At 35.4% G+C, this 16822-nt stretch overlaps 1 protein-coding gene across 2 annotated transcripts in view; it reads right to left on the bottom strand.

Moving 5' to 3' along the window:
- The window catches only part of LOC132268241 (uncharacterized), an 86156-nt gene extending 75932 nt beyond the window's left edge, over positions 1-10224 (bottom strand). Inside the window, exons 1-5 of one of the 2 annotated variants that reach the window (XM_059769061.1) lie at positions 9722-10222; positions 9533-9600; positions 4336-4419; positions 3866-4159; positions 2731-2870 (exon numbers count right to left, since the gene is read on the bottom strand). In XM_059769061.1, coding sequence (XP_059625044.1) covers positions 2731-2870; positions 3866-4159; positions 4336-4419; positions 9533-9600; positions 9722-10091 — 956 coding nt within the window. In that variant the 5' untranslated portion in view covers positions 10092-10222. Of the gene's footprint in view, positions 1-2730; positions 2871-3865; positions 4160-4335; positions 4420-9532; positions 9601-9721 lie in introns of both variants that reach the window. The other variant, XM_059769062.1, reaches the window with a different exon arrangement.
- Between the last annotated feature and the right edge of the window lie 6598 nt (positions 10225-16822).

The raw sequence follows: 16822 nt of genomic DNA, 5'->3' as shown, positions 1-16822 counted from the left end.
AATTGGAAAGAGTGCTTAGGCATTACTCACTGAACGCAAAAAATACTGAATATGAGATTCCAACAATCAGATGCAACAAGACAATGAATCCTTTTTCACCATCCCACTCGGTCTAAAATCACTACCTCACTCAAAGCACATCATAACTTTCCTTTTATCAACCTGTCAGTTTTGTTCTACCCTTCCCAATAACATTACCATAAATATGACCACATCAGTCTCCCTTACTAATTCAATCCTTCATTGCATATAGTCTTAGTGCCCATTTGAGAGAGCTTCCTAAGGCCTTCAAAAGTCCTTCCAAGCTTCAAAAGTCCTTTTCTGAAAATTAATCTATTTTCTTTCATAGGCTACTTCAATTGTTTTACAAATGTGTTTGTTTCTAAAAGTATTGTTACATATTTTGTCACACATCCATCTATACCATTTGCATTTCAACTACGGTCATTTTAGTGAAATGTTGTTTACATTTTCCTTCTTCTTTTTTTCTTCCATTAGTAAGAGTTCAAAAAAGCGCTCAAGAGGGGAGAGCACCCAAAGGAATACACAACATGCCAACGACGACAACTATAATTTCAAGCCATTCAAAAAATCCAAAAGGCGACCCATAGATTTACAATTTCGCCCATTAACCCATAAAAATAAAGTAGACAATATATTATATTTGAGAGACCAAATAGAAGTCTCCTCACCATCAAAAGGTCTCCTATTTCTCTTGCGCCACGAACCCCATCATAAACAAAGGGGAGTGGCCCTCGAAGCATCTCTGACTCGGCTCTCACTAAACACCCTGTCCAAGCCTCAATCATATCCACCATGGATCAAACATCCAAGACATGCCAACACAACCAAGAACATAGACCAAACATCCCTCGCCACTGGGCAATGAAGAAGAAGGTGATTCACTGTTTTTTTTTCTTTTGCACATACAACACCAGTTAACCACAATCTATCGTCTCCTTCTAAGATTGTCGAGGGAGAATGCTTCCAAGACCAAGCAAAATAGCCACCTTTTAGGGGGCTTTCGACCTCCAAAGTGCCTTCCAAGGGAAGGTAGGACCTGAGATCTCCATAAACTCTGGTAAAAATACCTAACCTCGAATACCCCTCTCAGGGTGCCCACCCACACCATCTCATTTATCCCCACTCCCTACTAGCCACCTACATTATGTTTTGCAAAGTATGCTTACCCCTTGAGACGTGTTTGGATCTGCTTTTATAAAAATAATCGATCATATAGACGTCTAAGTGTCTTTAAATAGATGTCTATGTGCAATTTTCTATTTCCAGTTAGATGTCTATAGAAGCCCCGGTAGACATCTATGTGAATTGAAACAGTTTTGGGTCTTTTTTTGTTAGATTGTCTATAGAAGCCTAGGTAGACGTCTGTGTGTTTGATAAAAGAAATGTTCCCTTCTAGAAATTAACCAGATAGACGTCTATGACTACCTTACAGACATCAAAGTCACTTTTCTGGAAGAAAAAAAATGCGTAAATGAGTAGATAATGAACAGACACAAGTCTAGGTGTCTTTTTCTGAGAAATGCTTACTTGCAGGAAATGAACATATAGACGTCTGTGAATACCTTACTGGCGTATAAGTCACTTTTTTTTTTTTTTTTTTTTTTTTTTTTGACAAGTATAAGTCACTTGAAAGTACGAATTTTAAATTTCTAAAGTCCAAGGTGACTTCCAAAAAGATAAATCACTATTTTGCCCTTATGAATCATCTATGTTCTTGGGACAAGTCAATGATCCTAGTGACCCTAAGATGATATTTTCAATTCAAAGGTTAGGTCCTAGGCTACTTTAGTTCCTAGACTTGAGCTTTCAAATAAATGCAGAATGAATCACTTTACAAAATAAAATAAAATAAAAATCCTAGCTCTCACCATAGGCCTATACAATCCATAATCTTCAATTTGCTCTTCAATGACATTAAGCCTTTGAGTTCTATGACCATGAGCCTTAGAACCATTAGAGTTTTCCCATTGAGCTTTTGATGCTTGAGCTTAAGGATGATCTGAATTTTAATCACTCAAGTAAAACATTATATTTGCACATGAATAGTTTGTTATCATCAAAATTACCCATATATCCTTAGGTTGAAACCTTGGGGTTAACACCATTCAATTTTATGGGTATACACAAAAAAACCCCATTACACCTATTCAACTTTAATTTTTTTGGTTACTCCATTTAACCTATTCAACTTTTATTTTGTGGCTACATCACCTCCAATTTCTCACTCTTTGTGGACAATCAATCCTAGGGGATAAAATGCCCCCCTTTTGGCATATCCTCAATCTTCATTCTTCACAACATCGCCACTTGTATATCTACTTTTTCTAAAATTTCATTACGTACATTAAATTTTTGTTTTATATATATTAAAACCTCATAATTTGAAAGCTTCTCTCCACAAATCAATTAGTCATATTGCATGTCCAGCGTGACAGAGCAGGAGGTCGCTGAATTTATGATATTTTATCATGGATGATTGCATGTGCATCTGCTAAATTAGCACAACCACTCGTATAACTCCTCTAAGCATCATAAATGAAGACATATTCCAAGCAATATGAAATTCCCGTAATAATTTCTTTAAAATATTGTAACTCATCAGTGTTAAATTACAAAGACTAAAGATGTAAAATTCATAATCTTGGTTAATGAAAAAATAAAATAAAATAAAATAAAAGAGAGAGTGTGTGATTGGGACAGCCTTACCCTAAGGACCAAAATTCTGATGCTTGCATAATTCCCTTCCTTGGAGATTCACACTTGTTCACGGCAAGAACGATAGACTTCTTTGAATAGTTTTTACGCAGCCAGTCCGCTATTTCCACATCAGCTGCTGTCAGACCTGCCTGTTAAAGTTTGTTGAAGTGTCTTGAACAATCAAAAGAGAATTGTCCACAGAATCATGAAATCAAAGACTTGGCAACACACGCACACAAGATTTCCCGATAAATTGAAACATTTATTGCTCGCTTAAACATGAAAGCACTTAGATTATCAGTCAAAGGACCATAGCCATGTGGAAACAATGGCCACAGCTTTATAAGTTCTCAGAAACCTATAGCATAAGATGTTCAAAATTTTCTGTTGGTCATACAGACACCTATTACCAGATTCCACCAAGGTACGTCCACTACCCTCGCATATTAAATCTAAAATCATTCGTGCGGGGGATCTAGAATCAATCCGCTAGGTTTTTTTTTTTTTTTTTTTTTTTTTTTGGGTTGGTTCATCTACTAGTCTCCATTGTATGCATCCATGCACCCAAGTTACTTCTCTCGACATATTAGCTAGCCAAGCTCGATGTAAAGGGTTAGGTTAGCCCAATGCACGAGGCTCCCGTCATTGTGGGGGGTCTGTGGAGGGTCAACTGTATGCAGCCTTACCTCCACATGGAGACGCTGTTTGCAGTTTCGAACCCGTGACTTCCAGGTCACAATGGAGCAAACTTACCATTGCACCAAGGACCACCCTCACCAAGCTAGATGCAGCTTATAATAAAACCTAGAGCACTAATTATATTATTCTCCTTTGAATAAGCTGTTCCAAAAAAATATTGCAAAGAAAAGGAGGCAAAATAAGTGAAAGAAAAAGGTTAATAAAATCTGACAAGTGTGATTGAAATAAATATGGTTCATTATTTGGTGTGGTAAAAAAACTGGACAGACAAGCATGAGAACGCATAGGCAGACACTACTCCCCAAAAATATCAAAAGCTAGGTATGCATCCAGTCCACCCACCTAGCCTGGCATGGCCAAATGGCTCTGGCAAATGGCATTTTACAGTTGTAAGATATATTGGCAGCTATGAAATGCAAACAAGCTATAAAATGATGTAGTATACCTGGCCATCAACCACAAATATAATGACAGATGACTCTTCCACAGCTGCATTGACTTGTCTCTCAATCTGTGAGGGCATCCTGGCAACAGCTGCCTCCCTCGAGGCAAGTGGAATCCCCTCCATACCAATAGCTGGTGTGATAGCCAATCCCTCCATAATATCAGTCTGTGACATCGAAGTCCTGAGAACACCTCCAGTATCCACTACCATAAATTCATAGTCTCCCCAAAAGGATCTACCATACAAGCGATCTCTTGTAACCCCAGGTTCATCCACCACAATAGCCTTGTTACCCTACAAGAATTGAAATTAATAATATTAATTATTAAAATAAAAATTTCCAAAAGAAAAAACAAGAACTTTTACAACGTAGAAATCAAAATTGTAAGCTTTTTGTTTCCTAATAATTGGAATTCATATATATTTTAAAAGTCAGGATAGAACAAGATGAAAGGTTGATAATTAAATACCCCAACCAGACGATTAAATAATGCTGATTTACCAACATTGGGCCTTCCAACAATTGTAACCCTCGGAAGAAGACGGTCAGAGATCTGCAAATGGAATTTAAAATGTCCAGTAAGTTTCTTCCAAATATGCAGGAGCCTTTCCCCCCCCCCCCCCCCCCCCCCCCCCCTCTTCCTTTTCAAAGTTGAATCCAAAACTTATATTATCAAAAAAAAAGATTTAGTTTCAACAGTATCTGAACAGTTTGTATTTTTTCAAATTTCGATGATGCATATCTGAATGCATATGTGTGTATAGACATATAAATAGACTAGAGCTCGTACAGGCATCTGAAAATCTATTCTAATTTCTAACATATTCCCAAATGCAATATATTTTAAGAAGGAAAAAGGAAAGTATCTGCAGTAATATGTAAATAATTATTTCTTAAGAAATTTCCCCAAGTCATAAAGATCTAGGACAAAATAGTCCTTCCAAAGAAAAGAAGAGCAGAACAACCAGAAAAACACAGCTCTCCAAAGTCCTAATGAGGACAGATATGGCCCCTGAACCTTCTAAGGGAAATTGGATGCTTAGATAAGAAGGCCACTTTCAATTAGCAGATCTAAAAAACAAAATAAAAAATAGAGTAAACAACTCTTGTGAGATGTCAATAATCTCATGCTCAAGAAAAGCATGCCTTGAAGAGCGTCAAAATTTGCTTTTTCACCGGTATAACAATGCTTGCACACTCCCCCCTCTTCCCTTTTTTTTTTTTCCTTCTTTCCACGTGGATCTTGACCAACATTTGCGCTTGACTTCTCTTGGCACAATCAACAAAGCCAGAATCTCAGCTTTTATAGCAAAAACCATTCCACAAGGCAAAAAAAGAAACAAAAAGTTACTCCAATTTCATCCATTTTGAATTGTAGCCCCCACTAGGTTGAGGAGTGCAGTTGTTAGATTTTAGAAACTCAAGCCCTTTTCACAAATGGCCTTCCATAAAAAGTCAAAGAAAGACTCCTGACAGACTCAAATAACGAATCCTCAAAATGAAGTACCATATTGCAGTTTTTCTGTACCCCGTCATACGAAACAAAGCAGGATAACAAAAATTCTCTCCAAGAAGAAGCCAATGAAATAATATTACCTTTCACACAACCTATGCCTAAGAGAGTTCCAGCACAAAAGTAAATTTGAGAGGGTCCACCCATCCCACATAAGTTAAGGAGAAGAATACTAGCTGCCAGTTATAAGCAAAGGGGCAATGGACAAACAAATCATAGTACTATCCTTAACCCTCCAACAAATTATGCAAATATATGGGAAAGAATCATTTTATGTCTCTCTTCTTGAATCACCTCATATACGCTCGCCGTAATAAAAGTCCTCTGAGAAATACAAGAACATAACCCAAGGCTCTGACGTGAGAGTATGCGCAAGGCCCAAAGTAGATCTAAATGGGGGTTGACAAAACTTAGGACTGGAACCCAGGCTCTGACTGAGAGTTGTGCATGGTCCACTTATGTAGACTTAGGGAGGGGGTGAATAGGTCTTGTAACACTAATTACCAATTTGAAATTGTTAGCCAGGATATGATAGCCTATCATGGGATGTGACTTATCATTTTAGCCAAGATATGACAACCTAGAATCATGGAATTTTACTTTATTTATGCATATGTCTAGGCATAGAATCTGTAGTGATTTTATTTAGTTTCTTTCCTGGAATATTAACAAGTGCTCTTTTAATATATAAATACCAGAACTGTGTATGAGTGATTATCCTCATTCAAATCTTTATATATTTCTCTTGTATTCCTTCTATCTTGTATTTCTTCTTCAATAATTTTCAAATTAAACTTTAACAAAAATTTAAACTCAGAATTATAGAAAATAGTAAAATCAAAACAATCCATAGCAATAAAGACATAACGCAATGGACACAAGATTTTTACGGGGAAAACCCTAGGAAAAGAAAAACCACGGGACCTAATCTAGGCAAACCAAATTCACTATAAGAGAAAGAGATTACAACCTATGACACAAAAGACTCCACCGAAAGTCTCCACGCAGCTCTTCAAAGAGAAGTCAACACAATTCGCTTCACTTAGCTTCAATCTCAGTCCGCTCATCAACTGCGTTCGAGGGATAATTTGAAGTGTTACTTTCGATCACTATCGAATTGAAGAATCATGTTAAGAGCTTGAAACTTGGGCTTCAAGTTTGTTGCTCAAAATTGTGCAAGATCAGAATTGTGTTGGCTGCAAAGCACGGAATTGACATTTGCAATAGGAACGCTATCATCTTCATTCTTGGGTAACATCAAGCCTTTCTTAGAACATGGATCGTCAAGCATATTGCAATTACAGAAGGAGTGAAAGAAATCACAACACCGTTGTATGCCATTTGAAGTTGTTATGCGTGGAATCCATCTCATGCATATTAGCTTTAGAAGACACAAACCCGAGTTAGGAATTACGTTTGTTGTAGGAGGAGGAGAGTAACCTAGTTCAATTGAGAACAGACCTGTCATCCATTAAATTAACAAACTCTCTCACGTGAGCTTTCCAATAGCTGCAATAACATGCTTCGAAGTGGATGAGGTAGATAAGGAACTGTCTTCCTTGAGACCTTCCATGACCCACTGAATAAAGTTGACCAACCTACTCTGATATCAATTGATGAAACATAGGACCAGAACCTGAATCCCTGAAAGAGAGTTGCGCAAGGTCCACCAACCTAGACCTAGAAGGAGGTTGGATAAATTTTGTAGAGCTAAGTACTAGTTTTAGCTAATTATCAAATTAAAACCACTTTAATAGAAATTTAAACTAAGAATTATAGCATATAGTAAAAATCAAAACAGTCCACAATAACAATAAACAACAAAGACATAAAGCAATGGACACCAGATTTTCACGTGAGAAACCCTAAGAAGGGGAAAACCACAAGATCTAATCCAGAAAAATCAAATCCACTATAAGAGAAAGAAATTACAACCTAGCTTAACAAACTATACCCTAAGAATCTCCTAGTTACCTCAATGACACAGAGGACTCCTAACTTTCTCCAAAAAGTCTACAGGCAGTTATTCCTCTCGTCAACAACATTTGCTCCTTTCTTACTTATCAAAAAAAAAAAAAAACAACATTTGCTCCTCTTGAACCTGCTTCTCTAATGATTCGGTCACAACCACTAGTCATTAAGGCTTCTATCTGATAATGGGTTAAAAGATTGTGTTGAACTCCTCGCTGTAGTACACAATGACAAATGTCAACAAGTATCCATAGAATGAGAACTGTGAACTATCTTTCTCTTTGAACAGTAAAGAGGGAAAGAGAAACAAATAAACAAATAGAAATGGTCCGTTGTTCCTCAATAAAACAGGGATGCCCCTTCAAAACTCATAATCATCAGCTCTCTATTCTTTATATGGGAGTATTTCATTCTGCCCAAACATAATGCTTATATAAGCAACCAAGTAGTTTATAAAGATTAGGTTTAATAGAGTTTAAAACAAACTTGGAAACTACTTTTTTGAAAGGTTCGATCGATCAAATTTGATGCCATTTGATTCGTCATCTTCAAAGGACTTCGATCAATACCTCGATAGATCGAAATCTTCTGAAGGTATTACATTTTGAAAATTTTCCACATAGCAGTTTCTAAAACCTATTTTCGTATTTTTGTTTTTAACAAGGGAACATATTACAGAAAAGCACGCTCAGCTGGGGAGCACAACCCATATACAAAAGACCAGGACCAAATAGGGCCCCTAGACTCTCAACATATCCACAACCTCCCTAATAGATTTATGGTTCCTCCCAAGAACAAAAGAAAATAGAGAACTAATATAAAGAATTTAAGCACCCCAAAACTATTTTAATACAAGTTTAAAACAATTGAGGGTTTCAAAGTCAAATTAAATCATTAAAATTTAGAAACCCAAGACATACATGCATGAATCCATATTTGGTGAGTGCATCATTGTGTCAATTTATCTTTATACCCTTGTCGATGAAGATTAACAGACTTAGATGTAGCATGAATTCCATCTTCGACCTGGAACGTAACTAACACTGAATTTTGTAAATTTCTAAACTAAGCTAGAAATTTAAAACAAAAATCACAGTTTTATGCATTTTAGAAAGAGTTTTATTGGTCAAGCCTTACTAATTTTGTAAAAATTCCTTTCCTTGTTCTTTTAGGATTTCTAAAATAGTAACATTCAAAAACAATCTTATACATTTTAGAAAGAGATTGATGGATAAGAACACCAATCTTCAAACCCTAGCATATACAATCATATAAATGGACAAATTAAAAACTCAAATTAAAGAGTTAGTGATTCATGAGGTGATTTTACCTTTTTGCTCTTCAATATATCTTCGAATCCTGATGCCCTTGGACATAGGTACTTACTAACTAACTAATCTGATTTTTGAAAACCTAATTAAAAACTAAAATAAAAATAATTACTCCAGCTTTAGTTACGAAATTTGTTAGTACGAAGTTCTAGTGCTCACACCCACTAACAAAACAAAAGCTTTGGATTGAGAAGGAACATTCAATCAAATTTTTAGCTTGTAAGCCAAGAATATAACGCCAAAAAGAAAACAACAAAAAAATAATAATAATAATAATAATAATAATAATAATAATAATTAATAAAAGGTAGTTAAAAAAAGGCCGGAAGACTCTTAAGTTCCAAGACACGAGACATACCAAAATAGACAGATTCAACTTCTTCAGGTCAAGAAAGAACATGAGCTTTTTAGATTCAACATTTTAAAGAATACGCAGAAAACTATAAATCCAAGACTAACCATTATGACATCATCCAAGACTAACCATTAGGACATCCTTGCATTGGTCTAACTCCAATGGGATCAGCCCCATCAATCTACTATATCTAATTTCATATTGTCTTCTTTCATTTTATCAACCAGTGTCAATTTTGGCCATTTTAAGTAACAGTTTATATAACATACACCATGCCACTTAAGTCTATATTTTTGAACTTTATCACTAAAAAGCAAAGCAAAGCAAAATTAAGTACTCAACAGAAGACATGGCATGGTACTCAGCTTCTGTGCCCTACTTGGATACAGTTTCTTCTTTCTTGCTCTTCCAAGAGATCAATGATGGGCCAAAAATATGGATGAAATTGCAAAATACTTGTGGGATGTAGACAGAGACTTAGTTGAAAGATACTAACCTTTCTAGGTGTACTTCTATTCCTTTTCTGTTTTCCACGAGATTCCTTTCTAACATTTCTTTCTTCTTCTGAAATCATAAGACAGCATAAATGTGAATAATCAATAAATCAATAGTAGATAACAAGCATAATATATATATATATATATATATATATATATATATATATAGTGCTTTGAATCAAACGCACCAATTTTCAGTTCGCGAGATAAAGAGATAGAATACTCTCGAACAGCATCTTCTGCTTCTTTTTCGAGCTCTTCAACGTCAATTTCAGGACTTTCATCGTCATCACCACCGGAATCATTAACTTCTTCAACGTCTTTTTCAAATTCTGAGTCATCTTCGCGGAGGAGTCCACCGTCGGAAACGCAGCGGCAAAGATTTGAGCGGCGGTGCTGGTGATTAATTGCGGAGTTGGAGAAAGAGAGGGAGTGATTGTAGAGAGAGAAGCGAGTTGGGGGAGAGAGAAAGGTGGGAGGAGGCGGCCTAAAAGTTGGGGACAGGAGAGAGAGGGTTTTAGAGAGGGAATGATATCCGCAGAGGTCGATAGCTGACATTGTGTGGCAATGGTGTTCTGTAAATGTGTTTGCGCAGTTGGTATATTGAAATTGGCGGGTATGAGGGTTTATCCGCTTCTCGGGGAGAACGGACAAGTGGTAAGAGTAGCCCCGGTTTAAGAGCAAAGGTATATATGTGTTTTTTTTTTTTGTGTTTTTTTTTTTTTTCAATGGCAAAAGCCTCTTAAGTCGTTTCACTCACACTATATTCTTTTGGAAGCTTAGGGCAGGTCCATTGGACAAAAATTCGGCCATTTTGGGCCAAATTTTGGGCCTGTTTTGAAGATTGGACTGCTTCAAAAGGTCCCCAATAATTGAGCCTCACCCAATGGATAGCAGAATGGGTCGTGGTATTCTGCGACCCTGTTGGTGAGCCGCAGGCGTGCCATGTGGGCCCACATCCATTTTCTTTAAATTTTTTTATTCTGGCCCAAAACTGACATTTAGCCCAAAAAGAATTGTTCCTAAGGACATGTTTGCCTGAAAAAAAAAAAAAAAAAAGGAAAAAATCAATTTTTTCTGCTTATTTTGGTCTCTCTTTTTTCTCAAAATAATTGAACCAAAGTGCCGTTAAGGCACTATTTGGCTAACACAAACAGTCCTTAAAGGCTTTTTTGAGCAAAAAAAAGTTTAAAAAAATAGATAAAAGTGCTTTTAAAAAAAAAAATTGCTTTTTAAAATATTTCTATTGACATATAGCCGTTTTAACAGTGCCTTAACGGCTGTATTTGCACAAAAACCTATTTTTTGAATTTTTTTTTGAAAAAATTCATTAAATATATATATATAAAAAAATAATAAATAAATAAATAAACCCTTTCATTTTTCCTCTATAAATACATCAACCCCTACTATTATTCACATCATATCGAATCCATCTTCTTTAGTTTTCAACCTACAACTACAACCACTAAGTCATTTTCTCAATCTTTTAATTATATTTTTTACTCAAGTTCAATTCCATGGATCCTCCACCACCATATTACAACTACAACTCCTAATTCAACCAATCAAATGATAATTTTGATCCCTTCTTATTTGTTGGAGAAGAATCTAAATTTGTTGGAGATGAATCTCAATTTCCGTTTCATCAACCTTCTCAAGTTTCCAACATTCCTACTGAAGTGCCACAATCTAGTAACTCCCAACCTCCAATAAAGCAAAGGGCTATTCGGCCTCCTAATTGGTCCACGGTTGAAGATGAGGCTTTATGTTATGCGTGGATGGCCATTAGCACTGATACAGTCATCGGTTCAGACCAACAAAAGACAGCGTTATGGATTCGAATTCAAGAAAATTTTGAGCAACATGTTAATGTGCTGGTACACCTAAAAGAAATCATATCGCCTGCTTGAATCGTTGGTCTATCATGCAACAAATGATTACCAAATTTTCTCGATACAAAGCCCAGATCGAAAGGAATTACCCCAGTGGGCAAAACAATGAGTACAAGATAAGTTATTTATTGTATTAAATTCAATTGGTAGATATTTTAAAGATTCGTCTTCTAATAATTATTGATTTTTATTTTTTAAGATGATAGCAGCCACAGAGTTGTTTGCTCGTCAAAATAATACCAAATTTAAGTTTGACAGTTGTTGGAACATTTTAAAAAGCAATAATAAGTGGCATTTACATTGTCAAAAAGAATTGACATTCAAAAAAAAAAAAAAAAAAAAAGACAGCTAAAGAAGAGGAGTGGAATCCACATTGATGATAGTGAGCCTATTGGTCACTCAAACCCATCTACTCCATCAAGTAATGTAGCAATGACACCAAGTTCGGTTAAAGGATCGACGCACATAGGCGAAAATTATCCGACGGATGTTGAAGAATGTCAGCGACCAGAAGGATAAAAAGCAGCGAAGCAAAGGTGAAATAAGGATAAAAGACAATCTAAAAGTCAGAATGATTTCATTAGCAAATTCGATCATGCAACAGCCCTTTATCAAAGACAATCTGAAACTCTTGAGGCCGCTCAAATAGCACGAGAAGGATGCAAAGCAGATAAAGAAAAAACTAGACAACTTGAGCTTCAAAGCAAACTAAGAGAGATTGAAAACAAACAAAGAACTGAAGAGATGTTAATCATGCAAAAAGATCCAAAATCGATGCCATCAGAAGCCGGGAAAGCATGGCTAATTAAACGCTAAAATGAAATATTAGCATCTATACACGCACGCAGTAACTCAATCTTTCCATAGGATTATCTCAAGCATTCCATATGATTGTTCTGTTTTTCCTAGTTGTTATGTTTTTAATTCATGTCGTATTGTATTGTTTTTTTATTTTTATTGTATTGTTTAAATTTATGTCATATCGTATTGGTTTTAATAGTAAATATTGTATAGTTTAAATTTTTTTTTATGATATAGCCGTTTTAAAAATATAGCAGTTAGAAAAAAATTAAAAAATAAAATTTATTAAAAATTTAAAAAATATTAAAATATTAATATTTTTGGAGAACGAAAATGCACCATTGGAATACATCCGATAGCTAAAATTTGGAGATTCTAAAATGTTGACGTGGCTATGGAAAATGCTGACGTATCTATTGAAAAATGCTGATATGGCAAATTCGAAGAGCATATTGGAGATACTCTTAAAAACCGTTCACTTCAGAACTCGATTTTTCACCACCCACTTTGAAAGATAGTAGGAGTATCCTAGAAAAAGATATGTTATTTTAACTTTGTTGAATTAAACAAGATTATTGGATATCATTGACAAATAGTCCCTCGGTGTCAAATTATTGGCCATCTCTTATAATTGTCCACTTTAAAAAGTCAAAAGTAGCATAAGTCTATACTTTTATTAGTGTGTTGTGAAATTTATATGTACTATTAGGCCCTGAATGTTATACATTTTAGTCCCTTTATTGGCATGTTTTATTCTCTTAATAATAGTTTATTTGTAATTTTTCATTGTTTTATTGTTTTTATTTATTTCATGGCTTTAATTGTAAAATCAGTCAAAACCAGTGATTCTGAGCTTTAAAAGATCACATTCCGTGGGACCGAGCAATGCTGAATATCCAAGTCTAATTATACTTAGAAAATAGTCCAAAAGAAGCCACAAGTTAATGAGAATAGAAAGAAGAAGAAAAGGAAAAATTCTTCTACAAAAAGGTAACTTTCGTCAAAGTTGGTAACTTGAACCCGTTTTGGTAATCTGGCTGTATCTTTCTCCTCGAGTGTCAAAACAACTAAATTCTCGCAATGGTTGAAAGAAAATTCGAAGAGCTACAATTTTGTATTTCACGAGATTCCCTAAAATAGCTGTATACCTTGTCAAAATTGGGCTGGAAATCTGTACGAATTTTGGAATCCTTATTTGGTAGAATTTCTATGTACGTCTTCTATATGAAAAAAGGGAACTTTAGGGCTGATCTTTTATTATTTAAAGGGAGTCCTCTACAGCATTGAATTATCATTCAGAGGAGCTTAAGGCTGAGAGCATTCAGAAGCAAGGAAGGGATCAATCCATGGCGGTGAAGATGTCTTCCTCAACTATGAAGAATTCTACTCCAGTCATGCTTGGCTAAACGCTTTGCTAGGGTTGTGATAAAGCCCTAACTTATTACACTGGTTTGATTGTATTTATTTATTGGAAAAAAATTATTATCATGCATGATTGTGTAATCTATAGGGTTTTTAATTGACTTTTCAATAAGAATCGGTTTTAAAGTTTTTAATTCAATTACAAATATTTTTCTATCTTGTCTTAGATATTTTAATCTTATGATTGAACACAACTCATTCACTTCTTGTAGTTGTGAATGAGATGATTACACAATGGTATTTCTCTGAATATAATGTTAGAGATTTGATGGAATATGCCTAAAAAAAATAGACCATGTTACACCCTAGAGTAAAGTAGTTAGGTAGATGATTTATACCAATCGAAGATAGTCTATACTTAGCTTTAAATTATATTATTTTCTAGCTGAATTAATATGTGGTTGTAACCATGATTAATTCGCTATGCATGTGGTGGGTTTGGTGTCGTCAATTCAAACCCAAAGTTTATGTAACGTGGCCAAGTTTTACATTTAGAAATTGCCACTACTACCTTTCACTAAAAATATAGCTAGGGCAAGTAGGGATCGTCCCAAGGGATTGAGGGTCGCACTAGGTTGAGGAATCAAAATTAGGGTTAGTAGGGCGAGTGATCAAAATAGTGGTTAGTTGGTTGGATTACACTAGATGCAAATTAAACTAAAGTAAAAAATAATGCAATAGAGAGAATAAAAGAGAGAGAGATCTTGGGGTTAAGAGATCACCACTAACCATAGCTTTTTTACACCTTTAATGAATGATTAATAAGGGGAAGAACATGTATTGCAACAAGGTGTGTGTGTGTGGTTGTTTCAACAAGCATGGATAACAAATTATGCATATATTGTCTAAACAACATGGTGGATAGCATAACATATCAAATTAAACCATTAATCCTTTCTTTAAGCTCACAATCCAAACACATCACAAGGTTAGAGATATATGTTACTTGCTTTCATAAGTATGGAACATCAACAACAAGCATGGATTGTCCTCCCATTTAATAACTACACTATAACTAAGCTAATGATATGAAATTAAACTAATTAAACTAAGGACTATGAAATGAGTATGAACCATCAAATAAACCATAAGAACACTCCATTAAGCACTATGTCTTGACAATCTCTAGATCTATAGCATCAATACACATAGACATGCATCAATAACACAAGAAATAGAGACAAACACATGAACATCTATTCTAGCATACATAGACATATGGATAGAATGAAATGATCAATTGGAAGCATTAGAGCACATAAATCATTGAATAAATAAGATCAATATATATAAAAGTGTCAAGACATGAATCACAATACAAATCCCCTCAAAAATACATAAATCAAGAAGTAGAAAGTATGTTTAGGGCTAACTCTAGCCCCAAGAGAATGTCTAGCCACTCATGGATGATGTCCTCCAACCCTCAAGGGCAAGCTCCATGGAAGAAATCTGCTCCTTGGTTGATGAAGAGTCTCCAATGGTGTCTCTAGCATCCTCCTCTCTTTTCCTTCCTCACTAAGTATATCTTCTCTAAGTATGTGTATCAAAGTATATCAAAAAGGCTCCCTCAAAAAGTGGCTTATATTCCTTATATAGGTAGGTCAAAAATCACCCCAAATGAGCTGGGCTCATACACCAATAATCTTCTAATGATTGGATATGAGACAATTTTTAATGAGCTGGAATTTGGATTTTTCTCGGGATTTGGGAGGTTCGATCGATCAAACTTGAGGTGCGATCGATCGAACATGGCTGAGATCTATCGAATTGAAGTTGGATCGATCCTCAATGGCAGCCCCTTTTTGGATAAGAACAAATCTGAAATATTTTGAAGATATTTTTGGGAAAAGGACAAAAGTGGTTGGTAGGGTGGTACAGCTGGATAAGATTTGGCATGTGGATAAAGACAAGAAGGTTCGATCGATCAGAGAATGATGTTGGATCGATCGAACTTGTGGGATCTTTGAAGATGACATCATGGCCTGGATCTATCTTGGAGTGTTAAGATCGATGGAAGTTGGATCGATCGAACTTTTCTTGAAATCAATCGAAGTTGCTGAAATTCCACCTTTTGCTTCCTTTTGCTCTACTTTGCTCATTTCTTTGATTCATCCCAGAATTGCTTCAATTACGCTCTTATTTTGCTGAGTTTGGGGATAAGTACCTGAAAATGGAAATAACATGAAATTAATACAAAACGGTAAAATAAGATAGATAAAGGTTCTAGAATACCTAAGCTTAAGGGGTTTAAATACGCACTTTTCAACGCTCATCAACATGTTATATAGTATATCTCCAATAAATTGATGCAATTGACTGGTAGTGCGACGTTAGTGGTGAAATCATACCCCTAGTCCTCTCTCTCTCTATTTTCTACATCCTATTTAATCATTGTTTTTTAGTTTATTTTATTTTTCTACTTAATTAATTTAGAATTAATCATCACAATTCGATTATCCTATTTTCAAGTTAATTTGGAATTTAAGAAATTTGTTGATATACTTAATTTACACAAGTCCCTTGGGTACGACACCCTTATAAGTAAACCATATCTACAAAGATTTGTGCACTTGCTAGTGGTACATATAAATCTCACAATAAGTTTTTTGCGCCGTTACTGGGGATTTGTTTTAGTTCTTGACAGATTATATTAAATTCTACAATTAATTTCAATTAGAATCCTAGTCCGGGATTTTATTTTATTTTATTTTATTCTATTCACAATTTCAGGTGGAAGACGTTCTTTGTCACTCCCTAAGCTTCTGTTAGACCCAGAAATTGAAAGGACTATTAGAAACTTGAAGAAAGATTTTGGAAGCTTTGAAAAGGAAAAGATGGCGGATGATCGAGAGAACCTTTGGGACTTGTAAGGCGAGAAAGCAAATCCACTAGTTGCAGAAGCAATTCGCTGTTTAAAGGATCACTACGAATCACTACATACTACTCTTCATCTGTAGCTCTGTATTCTCAAGTGAGGGCCCCTCACTACGAAATTAAGGCCAGTACTCTTCAGTTACTGCCTTCTTTTTACGGCCTATCAAAAGAGGATCCATACTGGCACTTGGATGACTTTGCAGAGGTGTACAGAACAATAAAGATCTAGAGCTTTGACGATAATGTGCTCAAGCTACACCTTTGCTCCTTTTCATTGAAAGACAAGGTGAAGGACTG

This window comes from Cornus florida, unplaced genomic scaffold (genome assembly GCF_030987335.1).
Source record: "Cornus florida cultivar Cherokee Brave unplaced genomic scaffold, ASM3098733v1 CherokeeBrave_3.0.0_Hap2_Chr08, whole genome shotgun sequence".
NCBI classification, from domain to species: domain Eukaryota; kingdom Viridiplantae; phylum Streptophyta; class Magnoliopsida; order Cornales; family Cornaceae; genus Cornus; species Cornus florida.
Note: the sequence above shows the minus strand (reverse complement) of the source record. Positions and strands in the feature narration are given on the sequence as shown.